The following is a 13,354-nucleotide window of genomic DNA, read 5'->3' as shown; positions in this document are numbered from 1 at the left end:
GTGGTTGCCCATCCCTGGAAGTATCCAAGGAAAGGTTGGACAAGGCCTGAAGCAACCAGGAACCATGGAATGGGGTGGGAATGGATCATCTTTGAGCTCCCTTTCCATCCAGTCCATTCCAGATTTATTTAGGATTTGGACTCCGGGTGGAGTCCACCAAAAATATCCCAGAAATCCCAAATTTAAGGAGTCACTTTTGGGATCAGCAGCACCCAAACAAAACAAACTCCAACAACTGGAATAAAAGGAAAATTTTAATTTCTCATCTCCTTTCCTGCCTCACATCCAGCTGTTCACACAGAGCTGCTGCCTGGAGGGATGGAGTTTTCCAAGGAATTCCACTGTGTTTTCCCAGGTTTAGGAGAACAGAAAAGGAAGGGACATCAAAATTCCCAACAGGTCAATCCCAATTCAGTTGGAATTCCCAAACCTCCATAAAGCTCAGCAGCATCAAGTGAGACACAAATGGAAATCATGGATTGAACATGGAGGTAATTCCATGGATTTGCTGATCTCGTGTTCCCATCCCAGCCACGGCACGAGCCAAGCTGGAATTTCCTCATGGGAACAAATCCCCACACCCCGAAATTCCCAAAATAGCCCCAAAACCACCTCCAAATCTGCAGCCATGGCACAAACATGGAATATCCTGTTTATTCCAATGCGTGGGAGTTCATGGAATGTCATCCTTGATCCACCAAATCCCTTGGAATAACCAAGGGCCAAAATTCCCTGTGGAAAAGGATGTGGACCACTCAAAAGATGCCTGTGATGGTGGACAATCCACACTTCCTAGAAAAATATTCTGTGGATCTCCTCAACTCCTTCCTAGATTTCCTTTATTTTCCAGAGCCAACCACACGCAGATGGATCTGAAAAGTTTTCCCAACAGCCAAACTCTGCTGTGAGTTCAACACCAAAAAACTGGAATTTTACCACCATTCCTATGGAAATTCCTGACATTTCTGCCATTCCACTGGAATTTCGGGTCCATTTATCCATGCTCCCTTCCCAGGAGGATCCCGGGCTCACCTGGATGAGCACCAGGACGTCGTCGAAGAGCAGGAGCCGCTCGGAGCGGGCGGAGCCGGACGTGATGGGAAGGTTCCTGCTGTCCTCCAGGAGCCTCCTCTCAGGGACACACAGCACGTCCTGGAGCAGCAGGAAAAGCCAGGATTGGGAGAGGACAGGGAATTCCAGGCAGGAATTCCTGCAGGGATCAGGCAGCTTGGGGTTCCAGTGACTGTGACACACTTGGGACGCAAATTCATCTTCCACCCAATTCTGCTCTGTCAGCTTCAATCCTCAAACTCCCAGTCCATACCAAATTCTCAACCCACATCAAATTCCTGATCCGTACCAAATTCCCGATCCATATCAAATTCCTGATCCATACCAAATTCCTGATCCATATCAAATTCCTGATCCACACCAAATTCTCAACCCACATCAAATTCCTGATCCACACCAAATTCCCGATCCATACCAAATTCCTGATCCACACCAAATTCTCAATTCATATCAAATTCCCTGTGGCTCAGGGTTCCAGCATCAGTGACAAACTCGGCTTTGAAATCCCCATTGAGTTTCTCCAACTCTTCCACCCAGCTCCGCTCTGTCAACTTCAATCCTCAATTCCTTGATCTATATCAAATCCATGTCACATCCATATCAAATTTGCAATCAAAATCAAACTCCTGATCCATATCAAATTCATGATCCATATGAAATTCCCAATCCACATCAAATTCCCTCTGGCTTGGGGTTCCAGTGACAGTGACACACTTGGGACACAAATTCGGCTTTGAAACCCCAGGGAATTCCTCCAACTCTTCCACCCAACTCTGCTCTGTTGAATTCCAGCCTCAAATTCCCAATCCATAATAAATTCCCGATCCATACCAAATTCCTCATCCTTATCAAATTCCTGACCCATATCAAATTCCCCATCCAATTCCAATTCCTCATCCTTATCAAATTCCCAATCCATACCATATTCCTGACCCATATCAAATTCCCAATCCGTATCAAATTCTTCATTCTTATCAAATTCCCTATCCAATTCCCCATCCACTTCCAATTCCCAACACATATCTGATTCCTCATCCTTAACAAATTCTGAATCCACTTCAAAATCCCAGTCCATACCAAATTCCTCATCCTTATCAAATTCCTGACCCATATCTAATTCCTGACCCATACCAAATTCCCAATCCATATCAAATTCTTCATTCTTATCAAATTCCCTATCCAATTCCCCATCCACTTCTAATTCCCAATCCGTATCAAATTCTTCATTCTTATCAAATTCCCCATCCACTTTCAATTCCTCATCCTTGTGAAATTCCCCATTCATTTCCAATTCCTGATCCATACCACATTCCCCATACATATCTCATTCCTTATCCTTAACAAATTCTGAGTCCACTTCAAATTTCTCATCCATATCAAATTCCTGATCCTTATCAAACTCCCAGTCCATACCACATTCCTGACCCATATCAAATTCCCAATCCACTTCAAATTCCTGATCCATATCTAATTCCTAACCCATACCAAATTCCCAATCCGTATCAAATTCTTCATTCTTATCAAATTCCCCATCCACTTCCAATTCCTCATCCTTGTCGAATTCCCCATTCATTTCCAATTCCTGATCCATACCACATTCCCCATACATATCTCATTCCTTATCCTTAACAAATTCTGAGTCCACTTCAAATTTCTCATCCATATCAAATTCCCCATCCATATCAAACTCCCAGTCCATACCATATTCCTCATCCATATCAAATTCCCCATCCACATCAAATTCCCCATCCATATCAAATTCCCAATCCGTACCAAATTCCTCATCCTTATCAAATTCCCCATCCATACCACATTCCTGACCCATATCAAATTCCCAATCCACTTCAAATTCCTGATCCATATCTAATTCCTGACCCATACCAAATTCCCAATCCGTATCAAATTCTTCATTCTTATCAAATTCCCCATCCACTTCCAATTCCTCATCCATACCACATTCCCCATACATATCTCATTCCTTATCCTTAACAAATTCTGAGTCCACTTCAAATTTCTCATCCATATCAAATTCCTGATCCTTATCAAACTCCCAGTCCATACCATATTCCTCATCCATATCAAATTCCCCATCCATATCAAATTCCTCATTCTTATCAAATTCCCGATCCGTACCAAATTCCTCATCCTTATCAAATTCCCCATCCATATCAAATTCCTCATTCTTATCAAATTCCCGATCCGTACCAAATTCCTCATCCTTATCAAATTCCCCATCCACATCAAATTCCCCATCCATATCAAATTCCCAATCCATACCAAATTCCTCATCCTTATCAAATTCCCCATCCATACCACATTCCTGACCCATATCAAATTCCCAATCCACTTCAAATTCCTGATCCATATCTAATTCCTGACCCATACCAAATTCCCAATCCGTATCAAATTCTTCATTCTTATCAAATTTCCCATCCACTTCCAATTCCTCATCCATACCACATTCCCCATACATATCTCATTCCTTATCCTTAACAAATTCTGAGTCCACTTCAAATTTCTCATCCATATCAAATTCCTGATCCTTATCAAACTCCCAGTCCATACCATATTCCTCATCCATATCAAATTCCCCATCCATATCAAATGCCCGATCCGTACCAAATTCCTCATCCTTATCAAATTCCCCATCCACACCAAATTCCCCATCCCTGTTCCATTCCCTTGGCACTCACGGTGAATTTGTAGCCCAGGGATTTCCAGAGCTCCTTGGTGAAGACGGCTTCATCCAGGACCTGGCTGATGAAGGATTCCAGCTTCCCAAATTCCTGCGCCACAGTGGCCACCACGTCCCGCTCCGAGCCCTGCGAAAGGACAGCAAAACTCCAGGAAATGTGGGTCAACGGAGGTCCAGGCAGGATTTTAGGGAATATTTATCTATTTAAACATTAAATTGAAATATTTATATTTAACAAAGGCCAGGGAGAACATTTGGGAATATTCAGCATCGTGTCCTGCCTGGAATGAGGGAGGTCCAGGGTGGATTTTAGGGAATATTTAGCAAAGAAGGTCCAGGTTGGATTTTTGGGAATATTTATCAATGTCCGGATTGAATTTTAGGGAATATTTAGCAACACGTCCGTTCTGGATCAAAAAAGGTCCAGGCTGGATTTTTGGGAATATTTAGAAAAGGCGTTCCAGGTTGGATTTTGGAGAATATTTAGGAAAGGATTTCCAGATTGGATTTTTGGCAATATTTAGCAACACGTCCATTCTGGATCAAAAAAGGCCCAGGTTGGATTTTTGGGAATATTCAGCAACATGTCCACCATGGATCAAAAAAGGTCCCGGCTGGATTTTAGGGAATATTTAGGAAAGGAGCTCCAGATTAGATTTTGGGGAATATTCAGCAACACATCCATCCCAGATCAAAAAAGATCCAGGTTGGATTTTTGGGAACATTTAGGAAAGGAGTTCCAGTTTGGATTTTTGGGAATATTTAGCAACATGTCCATTCTGGATCAAAACAGGTCCGGGCTGGATTTTAGGGAATATTTAGGAAAAAAAATTCCAGGTTGGATTTTTGGGAATATTCAGCAATCTGTCCATCCCGGGCCAAACAAGTTCCAGGTTAGATTTTCAGGAATATTTAGGAAAGGAGTTCCAGGTTGGATTTTAGGGAATGTTTCTTCCCACAAAACCCATCAAGAAGATCCCCTGAGCGTTCCAGGGAATTCCCACCTCCTGGAGCTGCTCCTGGAGCTGCGAGAGGAGCTGCAGGTAGCTCTGGATGTGCTCCTGGAAGGGTTTGTGGAGCACCAAGTGCAGGGCCAGGCCCAGGGAGCTCTCCGAGGTGAAATCCCGCAGGAATTCCTTCAGCACCGCCTTGTGCAGCCTCCAGGCGTCGCTGGAAAATTGGCAATCATGAGAAAGGGTCGTTAATTATCCCAGAATTCCTGCTCTTCTGTTTTCCAAACTTTCTGCGTGGTGAGGATGGAGAAAGGCGTGAAAAATCCGGGAATGCGCTCGCTAAAAATTTGTGTTTGCAGTTGTTGCTTCCATAAAAATCTGGGATTGGTGGGAATTCCCAGCCCGATTCCCACCCCTTCCCTAAATCCTCAAATCCTAAATTTCCAACTCTGGAAGGGGCTGGGGGTGGTTGGAAAGAGGGAACTGAGAAAGAGGGAATCCATCCATGGATAACAGGAGCCATGGAAAAATTGGGAATGTACTCCTTAGAAATCCAAGTTTTCATTCCCTTCTTTCATAAAAATCTGGGATTAGTGGGAATTCCCAGCCAGATTCCCACCCCATTCCTAAATCCCCATATTCCAAGTTTCCAACTCCACAAGGAGCTGGGGGTAGTTGGGAAGAGGAAAATTCAATCCTGGAATTGGGCAGGGTTTGGAGCAATCTGGGAGAGCGGGAGCCATGGAAAAATTGGAAAAATTAGGAATGCACTCCTTAGAAATCCATGTTTTCATTCCCTGCTTCCTAAAAATCTGGGATAAATTGGAGAAAGGAATTTGGCTGGGAATTCCAATTCCATCTTTTCCCTAAATCCCCAAATCCCAAGTTTCCAACTCCAGAAGGAGCTGGGGTTGGTTGGAAAAGGAAAATCCAATCTTGGAACTGGACAAAGCCTGGAGCAACCTGGGATAGTGGGAGCCAAGGAAAAATTGGGAATGTGCTCCTTAGAAATCCACGTTTCCATTCCCTGCTTCCATAAAAATCTGGGATAAGTGGGAATTCCCAGCCAAATTCCTCTCTCCAATTCCATCTTTTCCCTAAATCCCCAAATCCCAAGTTTCCAGCTCCAGAAGGGAAGAGGAAAATCCAATTCTGGAATTGTCCAAGGTTAGAAAGGGCTTGGAGCAACCACAGTGGGAGTTGGCCCAGAATAGGATGAGAGGATTTTTTTGGGGAATTTTCCAAACCATTCTGGAATTCTGGAATTCTGGAATTCTCTGGTGTCCCCACATCCCAAGGATTCCCAAAATTCCCAAGGATTTTCCACCCGCTGACCTCTTGCTCCTGGCGGCCTGCTCGAAGCCCTGGACCACGACAAAGTTGGCGAAGGTGACGAAATACCTGGAAAAAATTCCAAGGAGGAGTTTGAGAAGGAAATTCGGGATGAATTTATGGATTCCAGCTTTTTTTATCCCATAAAAGCACTTCTGGACAAATGCAGGCCCAGATGTTGGATGGACTGGGATCAAAGGTTGGATCAGATCTTGGAATTCTTTCCCAATCTTAATTCCAGGATTTTTTGGGAGACTTGGATGAGGCAAAAGTGCTGATAATCCTGGGATCTGTTTCCATCAGATTTTACAGAATAAAATTCCATAAAGGAATTTTCTGATCCGAGCTGTTCATTCACCACAGAATTCCCAACAGAATTGGAAAAATTTGGGAATTCTGGGATGGAAATAATGGAGTTGTCACACTCTGGCTCCGAGTTTTATTTTTCCAAGTAAAACTCAAAGTTTTCTTTTTCCATCTCATATTTCCCAAAATTTTCTTCCTAGATCTGCATTTTCTGTACCTAAAATTCTCAGTAAATCCCACATTTTCTCCCAGCAAATTTCACATTTTCCCAGCAAATCCCACATTAAACCTGGGTTTAATTCCAAAAAAACAAACAGGAAAAAAATCTCATGAAAATTCTTTTGGATCATCCAAAACCTCATCCACCTGGGAAAGCCCAAACTGGGAAAGCCCAAACTGGGAAAGCCCAAACTGGGAATGCTTTGGCCGCTTCCATGGAGAAGCAAAAATGCGGAATTGAAGACTTTTATGGAATTTCAGCTCTCCATAACATTTCACAAAATCCTGGAAAAATCCCACCCAACCCATTTTCCAAGGATATTTTCCCTCTGTGAGCTCCCATCCCAATTTTTCCCGATATTCCCAATGGGATCAACCCAATCCTGTTTTCCCAAATATTCTGACACTCACTGGATGTAGAGGCTGAGGAAAACTTCTCCTTTCCACAGGATGTAAAAATCCTGGATACAACCGGAATTTTCCAACTGAGATTTCCCCCTCAGGATCCGGGAATTCTCCTCCGTGAAATTCCAGAGGGTTTGGAAGCGATCGTTGAGGAGCACGAAAAGCTGGAAATTCTCCTTTTCCTTCGGATCCTGCGGCTCTGGGAGGGAAAAATTGGGAAAATCCTGTGGGAAAAGTGGAATTCCAAAGGGATTTTTGTGGAATTTTGTGGTTGAGAAGTTCTGAGAAATGGGAAATTTCAAGATTTTTTTACCAGAGCTGTTTTGGTTGGAAGGAATGAATTGAATAACTTGGGAATGCAGAGAAAAGAAACTATGGGAAGAATGAAAAGAAAAAAAGGGGGAAATTCCAGGAATTTTCAGAGGCCAGGGAGCCATTTTGCTGGAATAAATTGAAAAATTTGGGAAAAAGGAAAAAAATGGGAAAAATGGAAAAAATTGGGGAAATTCCAGGAATTTTCAGAGTCCATGCAGCCATTTTTCCTGGAGGAAATAAATAATTTGGGAATATAGAGGGGGAAAAAATTGGGAAGAATGGGGGGAAAAAGGGAAATTCCGGGAATTTTTGAAGCTGCTTTGACTGGAAGGATATAAATAATTTGGGAATATAGAGAGGGGAAAAAATGGGAAGAATAGGGGGAAAAAGGGGCAAATTCCAGGAATTTTTGGAGGCCATGGAGATGTTTTTGCTGGAATGGGACAAACTCTATCCCAAACTCTCTGGACGCTTTTCCCAAGGGTGGGAAAAATTCCCACTTTCCTTGGAGTCATCCCAAAAAGAATTCCTGGAAAAGCCCCACGCAGGAAAATCAGGGCCAGGAATTTCCCTGGATTTGGAATTTCCCTGGATCAGGAACGCTGATCCCGATGAAAACACGGATTGATCCCAAAAACCACCCTGGTCTTGTTCCCCATTCCCGATTTTAAGGAAAACATTCCCACAAAACATTTCCTCTTCCCAGCAGGAATTCCAGCTGGAAATCCCTTCCCAGATCGATTCCAGGTGGGAATTCCATAGAAAAATTCCCAGAAAATTCCGGAATTTACCTGCCTGGAGCAGAGGTTTGATGATGAGGGCGTCGATCCGGGCCAGGCAGGAGGAGAAGTTTTCCTCCAGCTGGAGCAACAATTCCAAAATTCCCGAAATTCCAGCTGTGGACATGGCCTGGAAAACAGCGGGAACGAATCAAACCCCTGGAAATCCGTCGGATTCCATCTCCAAGGTTTTTCCTTGGATTTCCAGCAAAGCTTCCCTGCCCTTGGCCCCATTCTTGGGTGGGGTCAATCCCAAAAATCCTCGAGAAAAGTTGGAAGAGAAACAGAAACCAAACAGCTCAATCAGAGACAACCCAGCCCAGCTTTCCTGGATTTTCCCAAATTTTCCCAAATTCCCAATGACCTCAGTGCTGGAAAAGCTTGGAATTAATTCCTTGTGTTAATCCTGATGGGAATTTTCCCATTCCAGAGGGGCTTTTCCAACAGAAATCCTGGAAATCCCAAGGATGAAAGTGAAATCGTTTCCTACCACTCTCACTCCTGTCCCACTCATTCCCAGCCTTGTTTTTTGAAATTCCCAATAATCAGGAAAAGCCTGGAATTCCTTGTGTTAATCCTAATGAATTCCAGAGGGGTTTTCCCAGGAGAAAATTCTGGAAATCAAGGGATGAAGGAGAAATCTCTTCCAACCTCACTCATTCCCAAATTCCCCATGATCTCAAGGCTGGAAAGCCTGGAATTAATTCCTTGTGGTAATCCTGATGAATTCCAGAGGGGAAAATCCCAGAAATCCACAGGATGAAGGAGAAATCTCTTCCCAACCATCTCATTCCCATTCCCATCCCTCTTTTCCCAAATTCCCAATGATCTCAGGGCCACAAAATATTCAGAAAAACCGGGAATGAATTCCTTCAGGAATTAATGGAATCCAGCAGGATTATTTTCCTTTTCCCAAAGAAAATTCCCCCAATTCCCAGAGGAAATTCCCACAATTCCCACAGAAAAATTTTCCCAATTTCTGCAGAAATTTCCCCCAATTCCCAGGAAGATTTCCCACAATTCCTGGAGGAATTTCCCCCAATTCCCAGAGAAATTCCCCCCGGGAGCTTTCCTGCCCAAAGCCTTTCCCAAAGGAATTCCGGGTGCTTTGCATGAGGCTTTTCCAACCCCTTTGGAATGTCAACATTCCCAAACAGGTCAGGCCTGTGCCTCAGCTAGGCTGGGATTAACCAGAGCTGATTTTAGCAACCAAACCTAAACCCAGGAGGCTTCCCGACGTTTATTTTGCTCCTATTCCCAAAAAAACCCCAGCTCTGGAATCAGGAATCTCCAAATTCCCAACTTTAGTCCCTGTTCCTCCCTGTTGTTCCCAAATTTTTCCGTAATTCCCGGATTTTTTGGCCTCCAAAAGCACTCTGGGTTGGGGTTTTTTTTGGGATAATCCCACCCACATTCCCAAAAATTCCCATTTTCCTGCTCTTTGGGATTGAAGCCATTCCAGGGAGCAGCTGCAGGTTCCAAAGGGGTTTTACCTAAACAGCCTCAGCTTTAGGCCAGGCCCACATAAACCCAATTTAAACCCAGCTCCAAATTAAACCCAAGCTTAAAACACGCCCCAAACTAAGCCAAAGTTTAAACCCAATTTAAACCCAGTCCCTAATGAAACCAGTTTAAACCCAGCCCCAAAATAAACCACGGTTTAAACCCAGCCCCAAAATAAACCACGGTTTAAACCCAGCCCCGAAATAAACCACAGTTTAAACCCAGCCCCAAAATAAACCCCAAGTTTAAACCAAAGTTTAAACCCGGCCCCAAAATAAACCCCAAGTTTAAACCCACGTTTAAACCCAGCCCCAAAATAAACCCCAAGTTTAAACCCAGCCCCAAAATAAACCCACGTTTAAACCCAGCCCCAAATGAAACCGAAGTTTAAACCACAGATTAAGCCCAGCCCCAAATGAAACCTCAGTTTAAACCCAGCCCAAACTGAAATCAAAGTTTAGACCCAGCCTCAAAGGAACCCCAAGTTTAAAGCAAAGTTTAAACCCAGCCCCAATTTAAACGAAAGTTTAAACCCAGCCCCAAATGAAACCACAGCTTAAACCCAGCCCCAAACGAAACCAAAGTTTAAACCACAGACTAAACCCAGCCCCAAAACAAACCCAAGTTTAAACCCAGCCCCTCCTCTGCTTTTCATTCTTTATTATTTTTAAAAAGCCTCCAAAGCGCCGCTTCCCACCCAAAACCGAGCCTTGAATCCCGACTTTCCACGGAATTCCGAAACTCCTGAAGGGTTTTTATGGGATCGCCTCCTCCCGGACAGAAACCTGTTAAACCGAGCTTATCAGCCCGGCTTTAATTCTCCATCTCTTGGCACGGCCGCGGCTTCCCCAGCTTTGTTCCGTCCGCCCTGGAATTGCAGGCGAGGCTGGAAAATCCCTCCCTGCAGGAGCAGGATTGGAAATCCCGCCTGGAAAAGCCGCGGTGGGAGCAAGGACCGCGTTTAAATCGGGGTTTTATTTTCGCCAGGAGTGAAATTCCTTAAGAAGAGCTGAAATTCCTTAGGGAAAAGCGGGGGTTTTGTGGGAAAATTCGCGCCGGGATTTGGAATTTGATCCCGCTTCTACACGGGGAAAACACTCGCAAATTTCATCCGGATTAAATGAAACTGATCCCAAAAGCAAGCAGGAAATCCCAAAGTTCGCTGGATTTTGGAGGGACCCACCTGGAGTGAGGCAGCGCAGGAAAATTCCCGGCTGGGAAAATCTCCGGGAGGCGCAGAAATCCGGGAATTCTCGCTGTTCCCGAGGCTGGAAATTTTCCCTCCCATCTTTCCCTCCCACATTTGGAGGCAGAGCCTCAAATCCCAAACACCCACGGCAGCCGTGGATTACAAAATCCCAAATCTTGGCTCCCCAAAGTTCCTGCTCCTCCTCTTCCCCCCAGCTTTTATTATTTTATTTATTTATTTATTTAAATAATCCCGGATTTTGTCAGGCCGGATTTTGTCATCCCGGATTTTGTCGACGCGGATTTGGGGGAAGTTGAACTTTCGGGAAGTTGAAAATTCGAGAAGTGAAAGGAAAAAAGGTCAGGAGGGGTTTTGGGGGCAAGTTTCGTTTCTCTGCCTCTCTCTGTTCCCGCAATGCTTCTCCCAAAAAAAAAAAAAAAAAAAAATTGGTTTTTTTTTTTCCTCCTCTTTCCAGGCTCGCTCCCATTTGCTGGGAAATCCAGGAATTCCTTGGAAAGGGAGAATTTTCCTGCCATTCACATGCGCCGCGAGCCGCTTCCCTTCCGCATGAAAACCCCAAAACCAACCCCAAACTTCCCGAATCCCTCGGGCAGGAGCTCCCAGGGTTCTCTGCTGCACCTCAACCTTTAACTCTTTCCCTTCCTCCTAAAAAAAATCCTAAATCCGACCCTAAAATTCCCGAATCCATCGGTCAGGGGTTCTCTGTGCAGCTCAGCCACCTTTAACTCTTTCCCCTCCTCCTAAATCCAATCCTAAAATTCCCAAATCCATCGGTCAGGAGATCCCAGACACTTCAGCCACTTTTAACTCCTTCTCTTCCTCCTAAAAATTTCTAAATCCAGCCCTAAAAATCCCAAATCCATCCCAGACACCTCAGACACTTTTAACTCTTTCCCCTCCGCCTAAAAACCCTAAACCCGACCCCAAAATTCCCAAATCCTTTTCTCAGCGGGTCCCGGAGTTTTTTTCCCGCACCAGAAATTCTTTTCCGTCCTCCTAAAAATCCTAAATCCAACGCTAAAATTCCCAAATCCATCGGCCCGGAGATCCCAGACACCTCACGCACTTTTAACCATTTCCCCTCCTCCTTAAAGCCCTAAACGCCGCCCCAAAATTCCTAAAACGTTTTCAGGAGATCCCAGACACTTCAGCCGCAGGGAACATTTCCCCTCCTCCTAAAAATCCTAAATCCAACCCAAAAATTCCCTAATCCATCGGTCCGGACATCCCAGACACCTCAGGCACCTTTAACCATTTCCCCTCCTCCTAAAAATCCTAAATCCGACTCCAAAATTCCTAAAACTTTTTAAGGAGACCGCAGATACATCAGCCACCTTTAACTCTTTCCGTTTCCCTAAAAATCCCAAATCCAACTCCAAAATCCCCAAATCCATCCCTCAGGGGATCCCAAAGTTCTCTGTGCACCTCAGCCACCTTTAACCATTTCCCTTCCTCCTAAAAAATCCTAAACGCAACCTTAAAATTCCTAAAAGCTTTTAAGGAGATCCCAAACACCTCAGCCCCAGGAACTCGTTCCTAAAAACAACCCCAAACTCCCGAATCCTTCTCTCAGGAGATCCCAGAGTTCTCTGTGCAGCTCAGACACCTTTAACCATTTCTCATCCTCCTAAAAATCCTAAATCCGGCTCCAAAATTCCTAAAACTTTTTAAGGAGACCCCAGACACCTCAGCCACCTTTAACTCTTTCTCCTCCTCCTAAAAACCCTAAACCCAACCCTAATGTTCCTAAAACCTTTTAAGGAGATCCCAGACACCTCAGCCACCTTTAACTCTTTCCCTTCCTCCTAAAAAATCCCAAATCCAACCGCAAAATACCCAAATCCATTCCTCAGGATTCCCCAGGCACCTCAGCCCCAGGAACTTTTTCCGCTCCTCCTAAAAACCCTAAATCCAACCCCAAACCCACAAATCCTTCTCTGAGGAGCTCCCAGAGTTCTGTGCTCCAGCTCAGCCACCCTTAACTCTTTCCCTTCCTCCTAAAAATCCTAAATCCGACTCCAAAATTCCCAAATTCTTCTCCCAGGATATCTCAGACACCTCAGCCATCTTTAACTCTTTCCCCTCCTCCCCTAAAAACCCCAAATCCAACCCCAAACCCACAAATCCTTCTCTCGGGAGCTCCCAGAGTTCTCTGCTGCACCTCAGCCACTTTTAACTCTTTCCCTTCCTCCTAAAAATCCCAAATCCAACCCCAAAATTCCCAAAACCTTTTGAGGACACCCCAGATACCTCAATCCCAGGAATCATTTCCCTTCCTCCTAAAAAATCCCAAATCCAACCCCAAAATTCCCAAATTTTTGCTTTGCAAGTCCAGCATTCCGGGATTTTCATGTTCCTGGAAAACGGGGGATGTGGAGCTGCGATCCCAAAACCCAATCCCACTTTTTTCACCACAACAACGCAAACCTTTCCCTAAAGGATGAGGCTGAGGCGCCTGGGATCTCCTGAGGAATGGATTTGGGAATTTTGGAGTTGGATTTAGGATTTTTTTAGGAGGAAGGAAAGGAGTTAAAGGTGGCTGAGGTGTCCGGGGTCTCCTTAAAAG

The 13,354-nt window shown here is 44.5% G+C and overlaps 1 protein-coding gene across 3 annotated transcripts in view; it reads right to left on the bottom strand.

Annotated features, from left to right (window-relative positions):
- ALS2CL (ALS2 C-terminal like) overlaps positions 1–13,354 on the bottom strand; it is a 57,456-nt gene that overhangs the window by 37,941 nt on the left and 6,161 nt on the right. For 2 of the 3 annotated variants that reach the window (XM_059489041.1, XM_059489044.1), the window contains exons 2-7: positions 8,088–8,205; positions 6,988–7,180; positions 6,055–6,120; positions 4,771–4,936; positions 3,765–3,893; positions 1,033–1,152 (exon numbers count right to left, since the gene is read on the bottom strand). In XM_059489041.1, the coding sequence (XP_059345024.1) occupies positions 1,033–1,152; positions 3,765–3,893; positions 4,771–4,936; positions 6,055–6,120; positions 6,988–7,180; positions 8,088–8,202 (789 nt within the window). In that variant the 5' untranslated portion in view covers positions 8,203–8,205. Of the gene's footprint in view, positions 1–1,032; positions 1,153–3,764; positions 3,894–4,770; positions 4,937–6,054; positions 6,121–6,987; positions 7,181–8,087; positions 8,206–10,761; positions 10,899–13,354 lie in introns of those variants that run through there. The other variant, XM_059489038.1, reaches the window with a different exon arrangement.

The sequence above is a fragment of the Ammospiza nelsoni genome, chromosome 1 (assembly GCF_027579445.1).
Source record: "Ammospiza nelsoni isolate bAmmNel1 chromosome 1, bAmmNel1.pri, whole genome shotgun sequence".
In the NCBI taxonomy this organism is placed as follows: Eukaryota; Metazoa; Chordata; class Aves; order Passeriformes; family Passerellidae; genus Ammospiza; species Ammospiza nelsoni.
The sequence above is the reverse complement of the archived record's forward strand: the minus strand, read 5'-3'. Positions and strand labels throughout refer to the sequence as shown.